Source organism: Leucoraja erinacea, chromosome 18, assembly GCF_028641065.1.
Source record: "Leucoraja erinacea ecotype New England chromosome 18, Leri_hhj_1, whole genome shotgun sequence".
Lineage (NCBI taxonomy): Eukaryota > Metazoa > Chordata > Chondrichthyes > Rajiformes > Rajidae > Leucoraja > Leucoraja erinaceus.
Window position 1 is genome coordinate 9,566,627 of NC_073394.1, and position 26,940 is coordinate 9,593,566.

Sequence of the window (26,940 nt, forward strand, 5' to 3'; positions counted from 1 at the left end):
ACAGCTGGAATACTGTATTTGGTTCTGAAATCCATGCCTTAAGAGGGTCTATTATCCTGGGAGAAAATAGAGGATCAGTTTATTAGAACGGTGCTCGGATTGCAAGGGTGAAAATATATATGTGTAAATTCAGAACTCTAGAGAATGATCTTAAAAAAAAAATTTGAGCCAAGCCATTCAATAGACAACTTAGAAAATTCTTCAATATGCAATAACTGTAGTTAAAATCTGGAACTTCTTCTATAATGGGCAGTTGATATCAGGTCATAGTATTATAAGGTTGTACTGCACAGAAAACGGTTCTTTAGCCCACCACATCCATTCTAACCTTTCAGGCCATCTACACAAATCCCATTGACCCACATTAGGTCCATATCCTTCAGTACTGTATCTATTTAAATGCCTATTTAAATTTATCTTGAACATAATGAATATGACTTCACCACCAACTCTGGCAGTGAGTTCCAGATATCACCCACACTCTGTGTAAATAAAAACTTTCTACAAATCTTCTTTAAAACTCCTTTCTCTCACTTTAAATCAATGTGTTCTTGTTTTTCATATCGCTGCTCTGGGATAAAGATTCTGACTATCTACCCTATCTATGCCTCTTAGAATTTTATATACCTCTATCAGGTTACCTCTCAGCTACCACTCCAAGGAACAAAACCCACCCTCGCACTTGTTGGATTAAATTTATCTCCCAACATTCCACCCAGCTTTCTATCTTTTCTATATTCTGATACATTGGTCTAGCTTTCCCTGGAATAAAGAAGGCCGAGGGGGGGTGATCTGATAAAGACATATAAAATGATAGAAGGTATAGAGAGAGTAAAAAGCCAGAACTAGGGCAGGGGAATCAAGAACTGGGTGCGGGACATGTTTAAGGTGAGAAGAAAGACATGTAAAGGAAGATCTAAAGGGTACATTTTTCATACTGAAGTTGGTGAATATCAGGAACAAGCTTTCAGAGGTGGAGGTGGAAACGAATACAATCCTTCTGTTTCAGAAACATTTAATCAGACACTTAAATAGGCAAGGATTCCGACCAAAAGAAAGATATAGCTAATACAGGTACTTGGGATTAGTGTAGAAGGGTAGAAAGATTGGCATGAACATGGTGGTCTGAAGGGCTAGTTTCTGTTGTACAACTCTCTGACTCTGACTTTTCTGTCTGACAATGGCATTGCAGCAATGGAAATGCTGGCTGACATGGCAAGTGGGTCTTTCCCACCCCCTGTGTGTCTCCAGGCAACAAAGGCTGGCAATATGATGACCAAGTAACCATGCCACTCCTCAGCTGGATAATTGGATTTAGAGTAAATTGTTATGAGGTCTATGTCTCTGCAAGAGCTGCCAGACTTGAACTGTAACTCATTCAAGATTCACTCCTGATACTACTTCAAATGCTGCTTTTGTTCCTGCACCATTTAACATAATTATGTTCTAAAATGGAACACCACTTTTTCATAAAGAATATTCTAGGTATAATTAATTGTGAAAATTATAAATCTAGACTTTACAGATTTTTTTAATTTATTGTTTTAAAAAAAAAAGTGTTTTCCCCTGCTATTCAATACCATGCAGTTTTACTGTTAGTTGTTTGACCCTACATCATTCTTAAGGTACCTGTGTAGTTATCTGTTTGCAGACATATGAAAACACATACACTGCACAATGCTGCAGTGTTAACGGCATTGTGCAGTGTGACATTTCTACAGTGCAGATTAAACCAAGAAGGCAAGGTAAATCTGAAAGTTAAATGGGATTTAACTAAACCACACAAGTGCATTGTGTCAGTTAGAAAGTCAAGAATACTAACACATGGTAATGGATTCAAAGTTTTTTTTTGTCTGGGGGTAGTAGATGGTATATACAAGCAATGCCTGCCCATGTGAATCCTCACAAATAGTTGTTGTGTTGGAAGAAAAAAGACTATTTGACATGCATGTAATACTTTGGCAACAAGCCGCTGCAAGTCTAAAACCCTGCCAACTGTCATTATCCTTCTGGTAAATTCAGTTCTTATAAACTGTGTGATAGCATAGGACTGCATAGTTCCCATTGAACCAAAGCTTGTCTGAGTAGCAGCATTTTCCACTCTTGAATGGGACTGTTGGCCTCATGGGGATTTGTGTCTTAGAATGTGGTAAGTGATTAGATTGTCCCACATTTTAAAATGATCCACTGTTCTGCTGCTGCTGAAAGACATTTTCTACTCTTCCCAGCCAGCTTTGTCAAAGCAGTGGATTATCTCTGTGGTTTTCTTTGTGATATGTATTCTAACCTAATGTCAATTTACTCAAGACCTGCAATATATAAGAAAACACTGTCCCTCTTTATGTTTCCATAATTTAAAAATCACATTGTTAGAATTTAAAAAAAGTTATTACTTTTTGCCCCAATTGCCTCTGCATCGTTGGGATAAACAAGAATTAATTAATCAGTTTTCTTTAACTGAAGCATATATAAAATAACAGTGTCAGCACTGTTAAGGGAATCTGAACTAACACTGCAAAATCTTGTAAAATTAGTTCACGGGGATCCTTTGAATCACTGAGACAAGGATAGTTTTTTAATTCTATTTTAAATGTGGTTCCAAATGACTTGGCAATATTAGTGAAATAACACAAAATCTTCTTATGCCTTATACTTTTGCTTCATTTTGTTTTTAAATGGACTGATGCATCTGTCAGAATCCCAGATGAGTGAATGATGTTCCCGTGAACCATAAAGTACCAGTTATAAAATACAGATGAGCTATTTGTTTCACCAACTCACATCCAAGTGTCACATAGTCAATCCTCAGCTTACACTTTATCCATATTCTTCATTGTTACTTTTCAAGTAGCCATGTAATTAACCTTTGGATTTACATACTCTGATTGGCAAATGCAGACATAGCGAATATCACAATCTATCACATGTGCAATAATTTTGTTTTAACTTTGCATATTGCTTTTGAATATTTTAAATATATGATCTCTCACTAATTAATGTTTATTGTTTGTTACTATTTTCTCTCAGTGAGTGTTCTTAAACTTTTTCAGTTCATCCCTTAAACTCTGCTAATGGTAATTTCTCAGCTGAAGTGAAGTCCTATATGCCATTGACCCAAATAAATAAGTCTGAGATAATTCTAAACAATCTAACAATGTTTTCTAGTTAAATTCCATTGGCATAGTGATGTATCAGTGCCTGCAGAAACACAGCTGATGGACCTATCTGCGGCTCGAGAGCCATTGCATTTAGTATTATAGGATGCAACTTACAAACTGGGAGGTTGGGACCTAATCTTGATCCATGTGGTTGTGGAGGGGAGAAATTCTGGTAGTTGGGGGTCAGGTTATTGAATCAAGGTGAGAGGATGCCACATCAGAGAACAGAACTTGGGAAGGATTCACATTAGTGGTACAGAACTGAGAGAAATGTACAATGGTTTGCTATTCAGTACAATTAGGGGTATGTTGGGAGCTTAAGATGAACAGGAAAATAAATAAATAACATATAGTCAAATGAATACAGTCCCTAAAGCTGGTCTGGGATCTGTTCACTGAACCCCCCTTTAAAATCATAATGCTATGAAATAATTTATGTCAAAAAGAATCTTGCACAGAAAATGATGTTATTGGATATGTGGTCTGCTTATGTCAAGTGAGTTTCATCATTGTAATTTATCTGGTGGATTTCTAGAGTGGTGTGTTATAGTCTTGAAAAAATTACAGCTATGGTCCATCGTGGATAAGAATAATTTTCATGTGTATGGTATTGATAATTCTTGATGCTTCAAAGTATTGCAATGAACATTAATTTGTTTGAAATGATACATTGCTAACAAAGTCTGGAATGTTAGTTTGTAAAGTTTATGCTACTTGTGAGAAATTGTGCCATCAGTACACATTGGGAAATTAGGGTCTCGACCTGAAACGTCACCTAATCTTTTCTCCAGAGATGCTGTCTGAACTGCTGAGTTGCTCTGGCTTTTTGTGTCAATCTTCGGTTCAAACCAGCATCAGCAGTTTGTCCCAACACACAATTCACTTCTGTACATATGTTCCATTCTGGGGATAAGGTAGAGAAAAAAAAATATTCTGTTTGTTTTGTAATTATGAAACCTAAAACACTTTACTGTCTCTCTTTGTATTTAGAAAATGTAGATCGCCATATAAAATGGGAAACCGTATGCGTATGCAAAGTGGAAAACCATCTTTCCGATCTACAGTTGGATTTCATACTTGCCCACAGAGCAGACGAGCAAGATTTCAAAACTCATTTGAAAGCTGCAGCAAGATTTCAGCCTGTAAAAGCAATATTTCAACTCATAAAATGAAATGCAGACTTCGGCTCCCAAGGATCAAAAGATGCTTGAGTGCTCCCCCTGGAACAATTAGGTAATTACATCCAGGACTTGGGAACATTTGAATTGTCTTATATGGCTGAGAAATATTACAAAATAGTTGATGTTTTACATTTAAATGAAATTACTATAGCATTATGTGCCAAGCGGATAATCAATTTCCACATTAAGAAAGATTCCACAAACAGCAATGTGATGAATGATCATTGAAACATTTTTGGTAGTACAGTAGTGGCTGAATGAATTTAAATGCTGTTGCCCGAGTAAATAATTATCTGTAAAACATTTGTTATACTTATCCAATCTATTTTTCAGCCAGTTACTAGCAAAATCATATTATTGCAGACTGACTTATTTTCTGGTCTGCTAACCTGGAAGGATCAAGACTTGTGATTGGGGCAGTGGGGAGAGCTTTAAATGAAAGGTTTTCACTGTACCTCGATACATGTGACAATAAATTAAACTCAAACTCAAATGATCGGGAACTGTAGGATTGAGGGAGAGGGGAAACGCCGAATTTCAGCAACATTTCTGATGATAGCTGGATATTGCTTTCAGTGGTTTGCTCAAATAACTGGGTTTTTTAAGGCATGCCCGGCTGACAGTAGGATGGAAATATTTCAAGAGAGTGGATTATGCACAATGATAGGAGGTTGTACAGAAATTGCTTTGCCCATTCATTGCAAATGAGCAAGGTATTTAGGCAAGTATGTTTTTTCCTTAAACTGTATGTTTTAAAATATTTTAAGTAATTATAAGTGATACATTTATTACATTTTTATTATAACTTTGAATAGTTTTAATAGTTGTTAATTGGTTTAATTTATTTTTATGAATGTTTTTCAATGTCAGAAGCATTCACTTTGAAGTTTCCATCTAAGTCAGGAGATATGGCTTAAAAGCAGAACATGCTGGAAACACTCAGCAGGTCAAGAGGTGCAGCTTAAATGGTTGTCATTATGTTTAAAGATTGGCGTTATTGTGGTTGCCTCATGTGATCCTGTTACATCATTGCATCAGGCCAGCTTCCCCCCAGCTAATTCCTGCTGGGAGGATCACCCGATTAAATAATGGATTTATTTTAGAAATTTGGTCATTTCTGCTGCTGTATTGTGGTCTTTATCGCAATGCTGTTTGTGGGGATTTTACTGTTAAAAAAATTACATCTATGCCCTCTCGAAGAAAACGATTCCACCATCTATCCATTTTACACCTCGTATTATTTTATATACCTCTTTCAGGTTACCACTATCCCCTTCTGCAGTAAAAAACACCCTCCTCTCTCTCTCTTTCTCTCTCTATAACTAACATTCTCCAAACTAGGCAACATCCTGGTGAATTTCATCTGCAGTCACTCCAGCACCAATCATATTCATCCAATATTGAGGCACTCAGAACTGCATACATTACTCTGAACAAGTGTGGTCTAATAAGTCTTTTGTAAAGTTGCAACATAATCACCCAACTTTTATTTCTATGCCCCGACCTATGAAGGCAAGTTTGCCATGTATCTTTGTCACATCGACCTGGTTTCCTACTATCAAGTAACAATGGATTTGAACTCAAAGAATCCTCAGCTCATCAGCATTTCTTCATCCTCTATTATTTATTGTATCTGTCTTATTCCTTTTTGATTTCTTGAAACTACATCCGACACTCTTGTCAGAATTAACTTGCAACAGTCAACGCTTCACCCAACTTTGCTCATTATCCACAACACTATCAATTTTCAAAACACCCACAAACTTATTGATCAAACCTCCCACATTCACATCCAATTGTTAATATATATCACAAACCACAAAGGTCGCAGCACCAAGCCTGTGGTACACCGCTGGTCACAGATTTACAATTAGAAAAGTACTTCTGAGCATGCACAGCCAACCACACGACTTGAAAGTCAGATGGTGATACTTCTGGCTGTTCCCTCTTCTCTTGATTGTAGCGGCAGGATAGTGACTCAGTGAGGAGAGGGTTGGGCACACACTGCATTTGCTTCTCACTGTTATGTCAGGGAAAACAAGTCGAGGTACAGCTGTCCCTCTGAACACACGTAGTGGAGATACCTGTTTTATGATATTTTACTTGATATTTTAATTAATTGTTGGTATTTTAATGCATTTTTATCACATTTATTGCTTCCTTTTTTAATTAATAGTCATAGTCATACAGCGTGGAAATAGGCCGTTCAGCCTAACTTGCCCAGACTGACCAGCATGCCCCATCTACACTAGTCCCATCAGCCTGCATTTGGCCCATATCCCTCTAAACTTGTCCTATCCATGTACCTGCCTAATATATATTTTTAAATTAGTTAAATAGTTTTAATAATCATAGATGTTTATAAATGTTGACAGCCAGCGAGATGTCAAAAGCCTTCCTAGATCATAGATATTGAGGAATGTTGCTTCAAGATCCACAGCCTGAAATGTACTCACTGCCTGTAACCTGTTCCCAATTGAGGAATGCTTATTGGATTTGGTGGATCAGCTTGTTCAGTCCTGCGAATGACGAAGAAGTAACCATGGGTAAGACGGTGATGCCAGGCGGCAGCAAGCCTGGGCAGGACCAAGAATCTAGTCTGGCAATTTAAAGCTGTTATCATTGGTTCTATTGGAAAATGGAAAAAAAAAAATCAGTTTGGCTCTGAAGGTACACACTGAAGGCAATGTTCTTTGTGACAGATACTAAATAATCTTTATGCTTGATACTGAGCTGATGTCTGTACAAACATGTTAACAATTGCCCTCAGATTTTATCTCAATGGTTGATAAATGGCTTTTCTGAAATTGGCAGGCTAGATTAGTGATGATGGGACCAAACATGAGCATTGCTGGTCACGGCCTCAATGACTGGTAAAATAGCTTGACTGGTAAAATACCTATTAGCATACTCCCGATTTTATGTTCTTAATCACCGACATAATCTACTCAATTTTTTTCTGTTCACAGTCATGCATTTGCTTAACATTTTAAATGCATCACTATTATTTTAGCTTGCTTATTGTTACTTGATTCACGCACTGAATTCATTTCATTTTACACAGGAAGGTACATTCTTCATTTTCTTCAAGGATGCTGACAGCTCATAGAGATGGCAAACAAAAGCCACTCTTTAAACGTCAGGAGTGGATCATAAAAGTGACAGCCTTCAAGAATGGGACACATAATAACCCTACAAAAATTGCAGTTCCTAGCATCAAAATGGTAATGGCTTATATGAAGAAATTCTTTTTAGCACTAGGTACAATAACAGTTCTAAGATAGATATGCCAGCTATTGCTCATGAATAATTTAATTTTTCGATCTTGTATTTCTCTGCAATTTATTATTTTTAGGCTGATAATCTTTGTGAAGGCTGAACATTCCTGGGGTATTATTCACGGGAGGCATCCGCAACATGTTACATTGTAGAAATTGGAGCTTATAATAATTATTTTAGGAGCATAAAAGGACAGTGAAGCACAGTTTAGAAGCTCAATGTTCGGTGCTTTAAGAACCTGCAACATATATCTGACTCAAAATTAGGTCAAGCATGTCAATGGAGGCAAAAGATTTGTATGGACAGGGAGGCGAAGGAAGTTTTTGGCAGGCTTGCCTTCATTGGGAAGGTTATAGAGTACAAAAGCTGGGACATCATGATAGAAACATAGAAACATAGAAATTAGGTGCAGGAGTAGGCCATTCGGCCCTTCGAGCCTGCACGGCCATTCAATAGGATCATGGCTGATCATCCAACTCAGTATCCCGTACCTGCCTTCTCTCCATACCCTCTGATCCCCTTAGCCACAAGGGCCACATCTAACTCCCTCTTAAATATAGCCAATGAACTGGCCTCGACTACCCTCTGCAGCAGAGAGTTCCAGAGATTCACCACTCTCTGTGTGAAAAAAGTTCTCCTCATCTCGGTTTTAAAGGATTTCCCCCTTATCCTTAAGTTGTGACCCCTTGTCCTGGACTTCCCCAACATCGGGAGCAATCTTCCTGCATCTAGCCTGTCCAACCCCTTAAGAATTTTGTAAGTTTCTATAAGATCCCCTCTCAATCTCCTAAATTCTAGAGAGTATAAACCAAGTCTATCCAGTCTTTCTTCATAAGATAGTCCTGACATCCCAGGAATCAGTCTGGTGAACCTTCTCTGCACTCCCTCTATGGCAGTAATGTCCTTTCTCAGATTTGGAGACCAAAACTGTACACAATACTCCAGGTGTGGTCTCACCAAGACCCTGTACAACTGCAGTAGAACCTCCCTGCTCCTATACTCAAATCCTTTTGCTATGAAAGCTAACATACCATTCGCTTTCTTCACTGCCTGCTGCACCTGCATGCCTACTTTCAATGACTGGTGTACCATGACACCCAGGTCTCGCTGCATCTCCCCTTTTCATAGTCGGCCTAGTGCAGCTGTACAAGTCGTTGGTGTGACTACACTTGGAGTACTGGTTGTGCAGTTCTGGTTGCCCAGCTTTAGAAAGGAGGAAAGTTGGAAAAGACTGGATTCACCAGGCTGTTAGCTAGACTTATTGAAGTATATGAAAATCACGAGAGGCATGAATAAAGTGATCAGATCACCCACAGATCACCCACATTCATTTTCCCAGGGTAGAAGACTAGGAGCACGGACTTAAGATGAGAGGGAAGAGGGGAGACCTTAGTTGAGACCTTAGGGGCAACCTATCATTCAGAAAGTAGTACCAGCTGCCAAACAAAGCTGTAAAAACGGATACAATTCCAACTTTGAAAAGCCATTTGGACATATATGGATAGGAATGTTTTAGACAGATATGGACCAAATGCAGGCAAATGATATTAGCCCAGAATGCCTGTATAGCTCAATGGCACTATGGCGAGGTGTAAGTCGCCATTTGGGGCTGATCAGGACTGGGAGGAAAGTAGATATATTGTCAATACAGGTAGCTCACGGATTAAGAAAGTATTCAATTCGTAGTAACTGTTCATACCTGAATTCTTTGCAAATTGGAAATAAACAGGGTCACAGAAACAGCTATGCCACGAGAGCAAGAAGACAAGGGAAGAGTGGCCACTAGCTGGCCTTCCCGATTAAGTGAGTGAGTCTGGTTGGCACTCTCACACTCACTGGGCAGAAGATGTCTGCAACCCTGCAGCATCTGGCAAAACCATCCCCATGAAGACCTTTGAACAGCCAGCACAGTGGCTCAAATCACTGATACCCACTGAAAATATTACCTCCACCTCAATAGCATTCAGCTACATGGCAAGGCTCCAACCACACTGGCTAACTCCATATCACTTGATTCACCTCACAGTCACCAGTGAAGCTCGAGAAAGTTAGGGAACAAAAAATGGTTTAGAAATTTATTGGAAAATGTTCGTGAAGTCAAAAATGTGTAGGTCGGCTTATGTAACCCTGGGACTGGCCGTATATAGCAGTATAAGAGGAGGGGTGAAAAAGTGGCTGGTCGATGATAGATGGGAAGAGATGGGTGGATGATGGGCAGGTGGAACTAGTTGGGGCGAAAGTACAGGAAACAAGTGAAGAAAATGAGGTGGATAGTGATGTGCATGGGAGGAGAACACAGGGGGTATCCCATTGGGTATAAGCTACCCAAGTGGAATATGGGGTGTTCTTCCATTTGTGTTTGGCAATTCTGCAGCAATGGGGAAATTGAAGGACTGAGAGGGTGTTGCAGGAGTGGGAAGGAGAGCTAAAATAACATCCAACCAACAGTTTCAACCAACCTTTTCCACAGTTTCAGGTTTTCCTGTTGTGTTCAGTTCAATCTGTTTATCATCCCCTCCCCAACCTGTTCCAACCATCATCTTCCAGCCTCTGCATGACTCCTCTTCCCCACTCAGTATCATCTTACCATAATCTCCTCACCATCCAGTTCCACCTATTACCTATAAGCCTCTATTGTACCATTTCCCCTAACCTTCCATCTTGTACTGCTATATACTGGCCATCCTTTCTCTTCCCCCTCAGTTCTGATGCAGGGTCTTAGCCGCTTTGGTCTCCACAAGCTTGACTTGTTAAGTTTCTCCAGCATTCTGTTTTAATGTTTCAGATTTGCAGCATCTACAGATTCTGTTGCCTTCATACAAATTTTATGCACAGAATAGTGCTATTTTAGCAAATTATGTTGTTAAAATGACATTAAATAACTTTGTATCTATCAACAGTTGCAGCATTTGCTTAATAATATTTTCCTTGTTAAGAAGGAATAACATCAGGATTCTTTATATTCTGCAACATGGCATCAGAAACAAATGTACTGTATGCATTGATCGAAAACTAAGATCATGAAAAAACGCCTAATGGCTGTTGGATTAGTGAAATTAACACTTACCTTTCCAGTGTCACATATGAGATCAACCTGTCAGAGTTCAGCAGTAAGTTTGGTGACAGTGATGATGGGGCAGATGGTGTTGGGTGGGCTGGGCGAGGAAGAGAAATGGTTGTTTCTCCACTGCAACAATATCCTCAACTGTAATAATATGAGTAATAATTTGAGGTTCATACAATTAACCTGGCGCATGAATTCTTGAACTCAGAATTGAAGAGTATGGTGATAGCATTTAGTGTACAAAAATATATGTATATTTCTGTATAATTTTAGTTTGTACCATCTGTGATAGCAAAAACTAGAAAAACTATCATTATAATGGGAGCTGTAGTCTTAATCTCAATCTTTTTTGCTGCTTTGGAATCAAAAAAGACTATCTGCGTATTTAAAGAATTTTGCTTTTTCATAGTCTTCCATTTTGTCAATTTTACTTTATTATTTTTCAGAAAGTGTTTGGTGATAGCATTTAGTACAAAACTAAGAATGAAACTAGTTTGATTATTACTGATATCACAAATGAAAAATAATTCATTTAATTATTTATAGTTTTACTATAATTTCAAAACTATATTTGAAAATAGTTTTATTGTATTAATGGTTGATTATTTCTTTCATTCTCAGTTACTGGAGGAGTGCACAATAAAACTCGACCTGAACTCAGCTGCACGGAGAGTATTTCTTTCAAATGGCCGAGAAGCATTTGAGTCAAAGGACATTCCTCATAACGTTGACGTTTATATTTCAAATGGCGAACCGTTTATGGATCCATTTAAAAACATGAAAGGTATAATGCTGGGCACATGTAGAAAGTCTTTCAGCATTGATAAAGATAACGAGAAAAGCAGGGAACAAAGTTCTCTTTGTGGGAATGTATCTTTTATTTTGCTGAATTCCATCAGGCCCTACGTCTTTCTATTGCTTACCTGATGTTACTTCAGATCTTCCAGATTTATATGTTCTTTCTTATCATTACGTAATATGTACAGGAGACCAAGTTTAAACCACAGGGCAAATCTCTAATTCCTCTTCTTATCAGACTTTGTCCATAATTTAGAGAATGACCACCAATGAGTATGATGGCTGTTGTGAAATAGAATATGGAGGTACTCTGGATCTTAGTCTATAAAGGTATTGTAGAGGATATCAAATCTTAATGCTGGATTTATGTGGCACAGCCTCAGAGGAATTGTGAGAATCATATGTACACACAATTAAACTGTGAACATGCTTTATGAAAAAAAACACATGTACCTACACTGGTGATTTGTTTTTTAGCTGCGCTTCTTTAATTCCAATTGCAGATTAACACTTTAAAAAATGATATTGACAAGGATTTTAATTGGAAGTTGAAAACTATATTTTTCTGGTTTACATTACTGAGCTGAAAATGCCTGTCCTCCTTTTACTCCTGTTTATTGTGAACAAAGATCAACATTTTAATTTTTTTATTTTATGTACAGAGATGCTGTTGCATTTATTAATCTTATTTTAACCGACACAATGGAAGTATTCCTTGGAACCATTATGTTCATTTTAATGATATATAGTATTTTATTCTCCAGAATATCCCCAGTCACAATTTTAATGCTGAAAGGATCACTGTTCATTGGCCATTTAAATGAGAACATCCCTTTTAAAATATACTAGCAAAATGTTTTGTTCACATATATAATCGTGTCCAGAGCTAACAGGCTGATTGACTGTCACTTACAATTCTAAGTACATTATGACTCGTATTGTTCAGTTTAATTTTACTATGCAGATGTCACTGCAACTTATATTTAAAAATATAAATTATCATCAAATAGACCCACTTCTAATATTAAACATAATCTACCTACGGAAGCATAATTGAGATTTCTTGACTGAGGTACAATTAGTCATCACGGAGTTGAGAAGATAAAAGCTGAAAATAAAGTCTAGAGTTGATAGTCTTTATGACAGCTATTGCAAGTGTTCCAGCTGCACTTTCCCTTTTAATAGGCTAAACTGGGAGGACAGACTTTATGCTTTGTGTTTCTTTTGGCTGTATTTCATGGCGACATGCACTGCTGTTCTTTCAGCACCAAAATGTTGGCACGCAGCACTGAAATTTCATACCAACTCTTGCTGGATCAGCAAGCTTAACCCACAGAAATCTGGTGCACTGTTATTGCTTTTGACTGATAATCAATCTTGGTGCTGCTCGACAGTTGTCGCTGGGACACAGACCAGAGCAGGTGGCAGATGGGCCTTGTCACCAGAGAACAGGGATAGTACATACACTAAGGCAGAACAAAATGTGCAGTGTCCCCATAACTTCAATAGGGCATGTTAAGAAGATAGAAAGGAGCACTGTATTAAAAAATGACACTTACCATTGTGGTATCAATATTCTACAATATCAAGTGGAAAATAAGTGTATGCTATTTAAAGTGAAAGCTTATCTGTACTAAAAGATTAGTGATTTCAAATAAATAAATAAGGAAAATATTCTCAAATCATGGCAATAATCCAACTACCTGACGTAATACTGTTGCAATTGAAGAGCTGCTTTTGAAGTTATTCAAATAATTGATAATTCTGTTACCCTACATTATCTTCCCAGCATTTCCTACAGGCACCATAGTCAGGGTCAATCTTCATTCATTATTTCCGCAGGAATTTGTGAAAGCTGTAATATTTTGAAATATCACTTTCCAGGTTTAGCTGATTGAAAAATAATCTTAAAAAAAATGTAACAGCACAGGGTTATGTTTCTCCAAATGACATGCCATGACTGTAAGGGTTATTGACTTATACCCACAGTGCCATCAGTGCAAGTACCTAAAACAAGCCAACTAACAAGCTGTTGATAAACGGCTGCACCTCTGTAATAAAAAAGTTGTTAAAATACTTGATTGTGTTTATATTTAAATATTTAATTAACCCACCCAAGGCTACAGGCACTACTTCTCTTTCCGCTTGCCTGATACTGTTCTATCTCTTTTCTCTGACCTCAGAATGCTATTCCCTCTTCCCATTTGATCTTAATTCATCTAAGGATTGATATTTGCTGTCAATAACTACTGACTCTGTAGAATGAATCAATATGATTGTCAACATCCTTGGGCTCATTGGAAACTGGAAACTCACTTGGAACAATAATATAAATACTGTGGCTACACAAGCAGGTCAGAGACTAGGTATCTTGCGATGAGTAACTCACTACCCTGACACTACAAAGCACTTTCATTATTTACAAGGCCCGTGTCAGAAGCATGGTGGAATGCTCTCTAGTTGCCTGGAATAGTACATCTCCAACAACTCTTGTGGAGTCTGACACCATCTAGAACAATGCAGCCCATTTGACAGGCATGTATCAGCTCTCCTAAACATTAATTTTATCCACCATTATAAACACTGAAGAAATGTAATGTTTTGCTGACACAATTACCTGATGAGACGTATTGTTACCCATAAGCTTGTAACAGAGAGATTTGACTGGTGTAATTAAAGTTATCCATTTACAAAAGCCACTTAACTCAATGTAACTGGAGTTCAGACAAGAAATAATGGTATTAGTTATCATTTGTGTATTTAGTGTACGGTGAACTATGTCATTGAGCAACTAGTCACTTGGGGAGATTTAAAAATAATATATTTTGCACGAAGCAGGTTTCACTTGCAATCAAATAGCTCAAAATGGCGAAGTATAGAGGTATCTAACATAAGTCCCCTTTTAATGGCATGGGATTGATATCTGATGGCATCTCTGAGGTTGATCTACGTCAATTTTCCTGCCCATCTTTTTTGTGCAATTTTCCAAGAAGCACTCTGTTTCATTCCTCAAAATCAAGCACTCAAACAAATGAATTGGGCATTTGTCTTGATTGCTACTTGTAGAAATTCACAGCACATAAATTGGTACCATGTTTTCCAACAAACCATATTTCAAAATTAAGTGAATTTTGGTATTCTGAAAGATTGCAGATATTTTTGTATATGGTAGTTCTTTGTTTATGCTGATCATAAACAAAGTATGTAAAGGTGAGATCCTTCAGCATGGACTGTTGGCATTATTAGGAGAAAGGCGCTGATGCTCCTCAGTAAAAAAAAACGTTGGACGCACTCTACAGGTCAGGCAATATCTGTGAAGACAAAAAGAGTTCTCAGGGTCATGTTTTTTTTCATTTTTTTCTGTGGTATTTCTTTGGTTATTGCTTCAGATTCAGATTCAGATTCAAATTTTATTGTCATTGTGTAGTGTACAGCACAGAGACAACGAAATGCAGTTAGCATCTCACCAGAAGAGCGATGGCTCAATAAAAACATTAACTTTTTCAAATATACAAATGCCTCTACTGAAATAATGACTAGACCAATTTCTCTTGTAAGTGTTTGTTGGTTAATATCCTCAATAGAACATTTTCAGATAATTTCCCCAAACACATGGCGCCACACCACATGATGATTTTCTGTCCAACTAATTTCCACTTTATTGATCAAGTTGAAAGGGTCACGTTCAACCAGTTAAGGAGATGATGTTTGTTTGAAATTTAGTTTTATTTTCCAGTGATTTTTTAAAAATAAACTCTTAGTAGCTCTTCAGTTTTGTTGCATGTCAGTATTCTGCAAGTTCACCATTTTTTCAGATGCAGTGTTAATTCAAATTCCAAGGAGAGAATAGATGTTGATTATGTATTGCTTATTAATTATAAATACACTTCATTTGTATTTTCTCCTTTGCAAATGCTATTTACGCTGCAATGCCTTGTCATTTATAATATCCTTTAAGAAGGGAAGTAGTTATAAGAGTAGTGCGAAAAACTTCTCAGACATTCAGTTCATGCCAAAATGATCTGACATGACAAGTCCTGATTGACAGAATATGTGTGAGCTCTGTATAATAGAATACGTGTTTGCTGTAGGTGCATGTGTCAGAAAAATGATGGATTTAAATCAGCTTAATTGCGATCTAATTTGGTAATACTAGACACCAGATAGGATTTCAGGTAACAAGTTAACACGTCTACCTTTAGGCATCCAGGAACTTGAACATCCTGTCAATTTCAGTATTTCAAAACGTGCAGAAATCCATCAGTTTAATGAACCTGAACTTCTCAGTAATATCACAAATGTTTTCCAGAATGTTTGTTAATTTCCATCCAGCAAGCCTGCCAAAACAGGAGATTTACATTTACAGCAAATTCTCTTCCACGTTATGGGTGGGGATAGTCAGAAAAAAAGTTGTATCAAATTGAACAAACAAGGAACTGCAGATGCTGGTTTATGAAAAAAGACACAAAGTTCTAGAATCTCAGCAGGCCAGGCAACATCTCTGGAGAACATGGATAGTTAACGTTTCTAGTTGGGACTCTTCCACAGACTCTTGTTCACTCACTCCATGCACTATCATCTAACCATGTTCTCTGGGGATGATGCCCAACACGTGAGTTACTCCAGCACTTCATGCTTTTTTTCACCATCTTGTTGAACAACCAAAAAAAAAAGAAAACTATATTGTTACTGGCCATTATAATAAAAGCCGTGAAATGGTTTGAGTAAACAAGTTTGTTCTCACATGATGTCCCACTATGAGTAAACACATTTTAACTGTGCTCATAAAAAGGTCAATATTTAACTGCATTCAAGGTTGGGCAACCAAGATCTTGATAGTTATAGGAAGGTGAATGGCTGGGGAATAGGGCATTTTAGCAAACAGGGATTCCAGTCCAGGTTTCTTAGGTGTGCTGCCAAGCTTAATGGTGGCATCTTGTTACCATTTGTAGATTCTCTTTCTCAGTTACAGCCAGCTAAGTTAAGGTTGCCTGACAAACAAGCCAGTGTCCTTGGATGGATAGCAGTCTGTGAAATTATGAGAACTGGAGAGATAAAGAATCAGGTGTTCGTAATTGTATCAAGTGAAGGCATTGGATGTTTGTGACGGGGCCTATGCAGATCTTAGGGATGCCTTGTATAACAATATATCTTTGGAGTGTGAACAAGGAGTGAAAAGTGCCAAGGGCACAGATAGTGAGTGCTCAGTTGCAGGTTGCAGGATAGCTAGTTGGATGCCTGAGTAATTGAGTCCTATTTGTCCTATACCTCAATGACATTGAAGTAATCACTTTTCTCCAGTTGTAAGATTTCCATATCTGGAAAAGCTGGTTGACCAGTATTAAAACTATAACAGGACACGAGATTAGGCATGCAAGTTAATTAAAATATGTAACTTATTGAATTCTAACAATTCATTCTCAAACATCAATGTAATAATCTTTCAGTGCAATTACCAATTTGCAATTCGGAATGACCTTTCTGCTGCACCACTGCAAAATAGAAATATGATCCACATCTCTGTTCCACTCAGGAACATGTTAATCCTTTGTTCTTTCTCTTTTCACTTGCCAAATTATCAAATTCCAGTCAAGGGAGAGGTAGAAACAGGCTTCCTCCAACTTTCAGGTTCTGAAATTGGAACAAACAGAGGAGTTTTCTGATCATATCTCTGTGTTTTCACGGATGGTGTAAAAAAAAAATCTGTCTGTCATTCTGGTTAAATAAAATGGAAGTGAGGTGGAAATATACTCAAGCAAATCTACAAATGGCGACTTGAAGTCATAAACTGATTTTTTGATATTATGTAATGGTGCAAATTTTGATTCTGAGATTCCAAGTGAAAACGTAACCTTCATAAACCTATGCCCAGATATTTTTTTTACACAGTCCGAATATTATTAATTTTTTATTCTCATGTCAAAATTCTATGATCTACAGATGATGGTTCTTTTTTTTTGCACTACTTTAGATTGCACTGCAATGTTAGCACCTGTTTTGTTGTATTTAAATATTGTTGTATTTATCAGTGCCATGTACACTGTTGATACTATAATCTTCAAGCAATCAAGGAATTCCATGACACCCTAGTATGTATGACAATAAACTGATGTAATCATATCAGCAAATGTCCATCCCGTATTTGTAGACACATGAGACTATAAATGCTGGAATATTGAGCAACAACAAACTGCTGGAAGAGATCAGCAGGTCAGGCAGCGTCTATGGAGGGAAGTGGACAGACAACGTTTTGGGTCGGGATCTTTCTTCAGACAGATGGAGTCATTTCTCCCTCCATTTCCAGCAGCCTAAAGAAAGGTCCTGAACCGAAACACGTTTGTCAATTCCCTGCACAGATGCTGCATGACCCGCTCCGCTCCTCCAGCAGTTGTTTGCTCATATTTGTGTCTTATTTGAATTTGAATTTTGTTTATTATCATAAATTATAGCAGTACTTGGTATCATACTCAGCATTAATACTGACCAATTAACCTGATATAAATATCCAGTTTTATTTCTTTAATAGCTTTTACTTCATTTTTATGTTTTATTTATATTTATATTATCTTGTAGGGAAGCAGGTCATCAAGTCCATGCTAATTTTGGGCGGCACAATGGCCAGCTGCCATAGCTGCTGACTCACAGTTCCAGCTAACTATGTTCTCACAGTTCCAGCTAACTGGGCTGTTGGCTGTATGGGGTTTGTACTTTTTTTTACACATGCCAAAGCCATGTGGGTAGATATGTTAATTGGCCACAGTAAATTGCCCCTGGTGTAGGTGTGTGGTTGAACTGATGCAAATGTAAGGAGAATAGGTCACTAGAAAAATGAGCAGAGAAATAGGATTTTCATATGAACCAGCATTGACTCAATGGATTAAATAGTTTCCTTCTTTAACATAAGGAAACATGTAATTCCCATCAATTATCTCCCTATTATTTGTTCCCAGCTGATTTATTCTCTCACATATGCCCACCAACTTCAACTTGATTTCTCTAATGCAACTGAACCATCCTACCAACAACTAGTGAGTAGTCCTGAGATACCATCTACCTCAGTGGAGACCGTCAGACTATCTTTGGTTGGACTTTACTGGATTTTATCTTGCATTAAATGTTATTCACGTTATTCCCTTTATCATGTATCTATATACTGGGGATAGCTCGATTGTAATCATGTATTGTTTTACCACTGACTAGTTTGCACGCAACAAAAGTTTTCATTGTGTCGGGGTGCACGTGACAATAAACTAAACTCAATTACAAATAATGGGGATAATTTACAATAACCAATTAAATTAGCAACCAGCACATCTTTGGGATATGGAAGGAAACTAGACATGTGAACACCCAGAGGAAATCCATGGGATTGCCAGATGAATATGTAAAGTCCACACAGAAAGCACTGGAGATCAGGGTTGAACCTAGATACTTGGATCTGTGAGGCAGTAGCATCATCATGTAACAGTAATTCAGTTAATATGTTTTTCTGCTGTTGCTTGAGTTGTAAATGTTCGCCAATGGTTATAACTCCTCGGTGTTCTTTTAATATTGCTATGAGGACAGTTACGCTCACATGAGAGCAGCTAAAAGCTTAGTTTAGCATTTCATCTAAAATACAGTGGTTCCAATAGCACAGCATTCCAGTACTGAGTGGGAGTGTCAGTATAGATTATGCACTCAGCTTTCTGCAACAAATTTTGATTCCATGACTTTCTTATTTGAGGTGAGAGACATAAGAGGGCATTCTACTGAGGTTTATACCTATCGATGTAATGTAATGTTTTTAATTGCCTTTTCATGAAATTACACTAAATTGAATGCTGATGTCACTGATGTATGTGTGTCATTTTCCAGCAACAATTGTTATTTGGATCCATTTGCCTATCTTCATCCCTGATATGTTGCAATTGATCATCTTAGCTACATCAAGGGGTTTTGGTGTGAAGTCTAATTACCTATCACAGTCCAAAGAACGCGTGTTCAGGCAGAAGAAAAGGCGATAATTCTAGTTAGATTGTGACCGGCCTCGTACATGGCTCCCTGCTATAAAGTCCAGTTCCACCTACCATTTAGCCTTGACACCCTCCATTGGGGAAAAAAATAGCCCAACTACTTTGGCAGGTCTTAGATTTGAAACCAAGTTATGGCCTCAGGGGTTGTGCAATGGATGTCTAAGAAGGTGCTGGCAATTTTACGTTGGGCTTTTCTTTAGATGTGGCTTTTTAATTGATTTTCATGCAGCGAGATATCGTGCAGGCTAGGACTATATTCACTAGAGCATTGGAGACCTTATAGAGGTGTATAAAAGTATGAGGGGCATAGATAGGGTGAATACACACTCTTCTTCCAGGGTTGGTTATCAAGAACTAGAGAGTATAGGTTTGAGATGAGTGGGCAAAAAATTAAAAGGGGCCTGAGGGGCAGCTTCTTCACACAGAAGGGAGATACCTATGTGAAGTGATGTTCCAGAGAAAATGGTAGAGGCAGTTACAATAACAACTTTAGTTTTAGTTTAGTTTGCTTTTTTGTATTGTCACGTGTACCGAGATACAGTGAAAAGCGTTTGTTGCATGCTATTCAGTCAGCAAAAGACTGTACATGATTGCCATTAAACTATCTACAGTATATGGATACAAGATAAAGGGTATATTGTTTAGTGCACGATGAAGTCCAATAAGTCCGATTAAAGGTAGTTCGGAGGTCTCATATGAGATAGATGGGAGGTCAGGACTGTTCCCAAGTTGGTGACAAGATGGGTCAGTTACCAGAATACAGGTGGGAAGAAATCACCTGCTGGCACTGGACTTGACTGAAGTGGAAACAATGAAAGGTGGAGGTATGGCCAAGAACAGGGAGCAGCAAAAGCGCAGCGGTAGAGCTGCTGCCTCATAGTGCCAGAGACCCGGGTTTGATCTTGACCACGGGTGCTGTCTGTACGGAGTTTGCACATTGTCCCTGTGACCTGCATGGGTTTTCTCTGGGTGGTCCGGTTTCCTCCCACACTCCAAAGACATGCGGGTTTGTAGGTTGATTGGCTTCTGTAAAAATTGTAAATTGTCCCCTGGTGTGTATAGGATAGCGTTGGTGTGCCGGTGGGCCGAAGGGCCTGTTTCCGCACTGTATCTCTAAACTAAAAAAAACCTATACTTTTACCTCTTATCACTCTTTCTAGGGGCTTTAACTTGAAGCATTGGATGTGATTTTTATACATGAATAATAACTAATGAATGCGGGTAGACTACTTTATCTGGTCTGAAATGAATGAACCGTGTCCGGTCACATGTATACATCCAATAAAGAGTGAATTAGAGCAGAAACCACACGTGATGAAACCGCCTTATCCCGAGGCAGTATCATTGAATTATAGCTTCCATCCCTTTTACCCCAGGGCGATCAAGTAAATGCACGCACACCATGGAATTAAACTTCATTAATTTCCACAACTCTACTGTTTGTTGGATAAATCTACTAAACTGCCAAGAGAATAAGTTTTTATATTTTTAAGAAGGGAGTGAAGAAGTAGATTTTACAAACCTCAGGAATTGTTGTAATTGTCCAAAGTTACAAAGATAGGAATAAGCACACATAGTATTGTTCCTTGCAACACAGAATAGCAACATGCGTTTATATAGGACTTTTGATATAAAAAATAATGTTTCAAAGTGCTTTGCAGAGACTTAATGGTAAGAGGGCACAATTTTATGGGATTACAAGGAGAGAGGCACAAAGGTGAAAATGAAAGGTGTTCTTAAATCCTTGAAGGTGGTAGGACAGGTTGACACAGTTGTTCAGATAAAGGTGATCCTAGTCCTTTATCAATTGATTTAAAACAAGCAAGTGAAAAGTCATGATGTATTTTGGGTGCCATGCTTCAGCAAGAATTTTGTGGTTAAAGAGAAGGTGTAGAATTGTACAGAGGACGAGGGGCATTGAATGAGGAAAGACTACAGAAGTTGTGGCTCTGCTCCCTGTGAGGAATATATCTTACTTGATGAACCTTGTTCAGTGCTTTAGCCATCCAATTGCAGTATATTGTGTTATAACTGATATTTGAGTTGTTGTCTAGCATTGCTTCCATCCCAATGCCGTGTATAATGTGACCTGTCTTTCTAACCGGTGAGGTTATGCTCCTGGCAGGAGTGTTGCGTCAGGTGACCTGTACACGACCTGTTTTCTTGCCCAGTGTTGTTTCACTCAAGGGTTGTGCTGTGTGATTTATCTACAACTTCGTATTCCTGTCCAGCGAGATTGTACTACTAGCAGGAGAATTGTACTATGTGACCTATCTGTGACCGGTGTTCCTGTCCAGTGTTGCTCTGGACATCATAAGGATTATAATGTTCCATGGCGGATTATAATTTACATAGTGCATCTGATGTTTAATGAATCATGTTGTAAATTGGGTTTTGGAGAAGTCACCATAATAATGTATTACATTACCCTAAAATGAGCTGGGAAACCAGACATAAGATCAAGCTTTTGGGATACGCAATGTACTAAACCACTTTTAAACACCCATTTTGATAAATGAAGAAACTGATTGTATAAAATATCATCAGGTAGGTTTTTGACATCTTTACTTTTATTGATTTAAGTGATCTTTCATTCAACATAAGCTCAATTTAGCTTATTATTTGAATTCAGGTTTAACAGATTTCAAATGAGATTAAGGCACATTAATTAAGCTTTTATATATCTCATTAAATGTGAGAAAGCAAAGTGACTTTTTTCTGGTAAAATAAAGATGCTATAAACGTAATATTGTTGATCTATTACAATGATCTACAGATTATTCAAGGAGGCATGCTAAGGTGAATTTTAATTATGACTAAATTGTGATATTACTCTTTCATACCCTGAACATCTGTTCCCTTCAGGAACAATGATTTATGCCCATTATCAGCATGGCCAGCTTGCTACAGCTTATGTCATGCTTAGTGGGAAGTGAAAGAGATTTTAAAAGTAGGCGCAGCAAAGTGGAGTAAAGCCAATATGTGTTAAAGTGATAAGGTGATGGGGCACCTGATTAGATGGAACCAAATGCTAACTTTAGCTTTTCTTACAGACCATCTGCTCTTGACCAAAAGGGTGAGTTGGACTATGAAAGGGGTAGTGCTTCCTGTTGACAAGCAGCATGGCAAGACAAAGCCTATTCTCTCAAACCGTCTGAAGAAACTCACTGAAAATGGTTCTGTCAGAATCCTGGTTTTTAGAAATGGCACAGGGCAGGATGGGTATGAAATCATCACACCACTGGACGAAAAACAACAGGTAAAGATACATTATTTTGGTAAGAATCTTCTTTCTGCTTTCCTGCAGAGATCCCATTTCTTTCCAGAAGTGTGGTTAAAAGTTCTGGCGATGAGTTCTTGACAGCAATCATTTTTTAATACACCACATTTATTTAGTAGAAAACAATAATTTTACTTAAAAAATAAACAAAATGTTGAAATTTGCTGTATTGAACATAGCTGATAATTCTAGAACATACTATGATCATATTGAATGGCGGTGCAGGCTCGAAGGGCTAAATGGCCTACTCCTGCACCTATTTTCTATGTTTCTATGTTTCTATGCTAATATTTGAAAACAAGCGAACTAGACATTGGGCAGCAAAGGTAATCTTGAAACATGGAGAATTGTCTTTTTGTTTGGATGTCTGCCTGTAAAACTAGTAACAATGAACTCAGACAGTTAACATTTGCAGAACTTCTCATGCCATGAACGTTTCTAAAATTCCACTTCAAAATTGTGATATATTTTGATATTCTAATGATATTTAAGGATTAGGCACAAAATGCTGGAGTAGCTCAGCAGGACAGGCAGCATCTCTGGAGAGAAAAAATGGGTGACGTTTCGGGTTGAGACCCTTCTTCAGACTAGGGGTACTTGCCTTGCATCCGTACTCTGAATGTATAATATATACTTGCCCTTGTTTTATTATTATATCTTAGATATTAAGTTGGATCAGAGTTATGTTAAGAGTTTTTGCCAGTCTTGGTAACAACTAGGCAATGAATCAATATAGGTGTTTCTGACTATTATTTAATGTACTATAACAGTACAGGAATTAGAATCTAACAGAAAATTCACAACCGCTCTGAAGTGGAGGTATCATACCTTACATAAATTATGTCATCTATTTAGATTTTTAAGATTAAAATCTGAGTTTGGAATCGCTATAAACAAAAAGGATGGATTTAGGAATACATAAATAATTATATAATGCTATCTGGCAACCAAAGGAAAATCATTTTGAATGTAAGTGAAAAGTCTAAATTCGGACACAGATTCAAGGGGGAAACTCACAGGTAAATTTACAGAACATGAATGATGGTGTTGAGATCAGAAGCACTCACAGAAACAAACAAGACAGGATCAGATACAGCATTAAAGTACTAAATCATATCGGAATCGTCAAACAGATTAGCATAAATATGCTTGTGTACAATATATTTATTTAAAAGAAAAACATAATATTTGTTTTGAAAAGGCACACTCTCCACTTCATTGTGTGCCCCTCAAATGAGTTGAATGTAAATAACAGTTGATGATATTTTTTGTGGTGTTCATAGCAGTTCTACGCATTGATTTTAACGAGGAAATTAGTGATGCATTAACAGGAAAGCATTGAGATATCTCACCTTTCTCAGTACTCATTCCATGTTTCCCAGTCAATTTTCAGATTTAACACTGCTTGTGCCTCAGGGGCAGTTTCAATCTCAGCGTTGAGGAGCGCGTTAGATACATAGATGCAGAATGAATGCAAAAATAGAAAATACAAAGCAGTGCGCGCATAACCTACAGTTCAACCTGTAGAGAAGTCAAACTGAATTTTGATATTGATAGAGCCTCATTGCAAAGATTAAGCAGCCAATAATCTTATATTGATTAATAATCTTGACCTTATAGAGGTGTATAAAATGATGAGAGGAATAGATCAGGTAGACACACAGAGTCTTTTGCCCAGTGTAGGGGAATTGAGAACCAGAAGACATAGGTTTATGGTGAAGGGGGAAAGATTTAATAGGAATCTGAGGAGTAACCTTTTCACAAAAAGGGTGGTGGGTGTATGGAACAAGCTGCCAGAGGAGGTTGTTGAGGCAGGGACTATTGCAACATTTAAGGAACAATTAGACATGTACATGGATAGGACAGATTTAGAGGGATACGGGCAGGAAGGATTAATGTACACGGGACATGTTGGTCAGTGTGGGTAAGTTGGGTCGAAGGGCCTGTTTCCACACAGTATGAATCTATGGCTCTATAATAAACTGCAGACTCTTGGTTAGATATCATTTCGTTGTTTGATCAGAATCTTTTCCATGTGGACTCCGCTCTCCATTTTAGCTGATTAACTGGTCCATAGATCCTTGCAAAACTTTCATGGAGGGGCTTCTTGTATTTAGAACAATTGCACTAATTACGAATAGTTTTTAAAATATTTTTATTGTGCAATAGCTACAAGAAATTTTACATAATGAGCACTGCACTTTACACATTTGATAACGTGTGACGGCTTCAGCACAGTACAGTCCCTTTGCTGTAATAACAGAAATGTTGATGAAAATCAAGTTAAATCCTGTGGTTAAATACTCCATAAAATAATTAAATAACCAATTGAACACAGTGATTAATCTTGCATCAATATTTATATAATCTCAGTTGAAAGACATCCATATGATTATTAATTGAACGTTAAGTATATATATATATTTATTTCCAAATCTATCTAGGTACATTTTTACATAATACATTGATTATTATTTGTTTTTTACGGCAAGGATCTCAACTACTTGTGGACTGATAAGCAGAGAACATTGAAACACTGGAATTTCTCTGGAGTAGAGGCTGAGAAGGTGTGGTTGGGAAATGGCAGTAGTCGCTATTTTTGGAGAGAAAAGTTGGGGCTAGAGTTCTATAATGCTATTAGAGCTGAGGGTTGAAATCACAATGTGACAAATATGCATAAACACCATAGTAAACATAGTCATAGAAAATGCACAAGAACAAAAGATACTTACAGTGAGAAAAGACATTTTGGCCACTTATTTCATCTAGCCAGATATCAGGCTGCACTGTCAGGAAATATTGATCATTAAGCCGTTCAATAAAACATCTAAGGGACACTGTGCCCATTTTATGTGGCATGAAAGGATTTTCTTCATTACAACCTAAACATGTGATGTTGGATATCCTTACGATTGTAATTGGGCATTAAAAATGTATGTAACAAATTGCGATATCATCCCTGATCACTGTTTAACTCTCCTTTTTATTGAATTGAATTGAACATTTTATTGTCACGTGACAATTTACAGTGAAATTCTTTGTTATTTACCCATAAATAGTCACCCATAAAGGGCGCTTACAAAGTTACAAATCCCCCCCCCCGCTTCATCACTTCCCCTTTTCTTCTTCACCCCTCCACCCTCCCTTACAGCAGTCCCCCCACACTGGGTCCTCTATTGTCCATTATTCTTCCACCTCCCTCACAATGATCCCCCCTCACCGGGTCCCCATTGTCCATTGTTCTTCCCTGTAGCAGCAATAGTAAACGATCAGTCTAATACATGATTATACAATGATATAATTATCGCAGTAAATCAAAACACTTTGTACAATAAACTATTCTTGGAAAGACATAAAATACTCAGTAACTCAATGGGTCGTCAGGCAGCATCCCTGGAGAACAAGGATCGGTGATGTTTTTGGCCATATCAGGTTTGTGTCCCGAAACTTCACCTATCCATGTTCTCAAGGGATGCTGCCTGACTTGCTGAGTTACTTCAGCATTTTGTGTCTTTCCTTGATAAACCAGCATCTGCAGTTCCTTGTTTGTAAATTTGGGGGGAAATTTAGTGACTTGCTTTGTAACTATACCAACTATTTTGGACCATTAACATTTAACATCTCTCAAATAATAGTAGTCTGAATAGCAGTTACATTAAAACTGGCACCCATGGGACTTTTAGATGGTGACGGGTTATCCAACTATGGGATATCACTCCTATTCATACACCAGCGCAATTTAATTTCAGTTTTATTATATTTTATAATAAACTTTACAGTGAGTATGGGAAGTTTTAAGGGAATGGGAAACTGAACATGGTGAGTTTAAAAGGAATTGATAACAGAAACTAGCTAGTTTGAGCTGTTCAACTTCAGTTCGTGTATTCCAGGTTGTCAAAGCCTTGACACATCATTACTTCCTCTTATATTGAAAGCACCCACTCTGGTCCACACACTGGGTCCACACTTGGGACCTTCGCTGCAAAGCAGACCACCACCCCTATTGATAAATAGAGTTTTACTGTCATTTATTATTTTGGTGGTGAGGGTTCAATGTTGATCAGGAGATTGGGGCCTTTTTTTTCTTGATGTGAACCATTACAATGGTTGGAAACCTGCTCAATTGAACATCTAATCTACCTTACATATGATAATTAGAATTGAA

General features: G+C 37.7%; 1 protein-coding gene across 2 annotated transcripts in view; it reads left to right on the forward strand.

The window, feature by feature from the left end:
* LOC129705626 (doublecortin domain-containing protein 1-like) overlaps nt 1-26,940 on the forward strand; it is a 296,861-nt gene that overhangs the window by 29,683 nt on the left and 240,238 nt on the right. For both annotated transcript variants that reach the window (XM_055649265.1, XM_055649266.1), the window contains 4 exons: nt 4,149-4,391; nt 7,404-7,563; nt 11,304-11,466; nt 22,549-22,754. In XM_055649265.1, the coding sequence (XP_055505240.1) occupies nt 4,149-4,391; nt 7,404-7,563; nt 11,304-11,466; nt 22,549-22,754 (772 nt within the window). The remainder of the gene's footprint in view (nt 1-4,148; nt 4,392-7,403; nt 7,564-11,303; nt 11,467-22,548; nt 22,755-26,940) is intronic.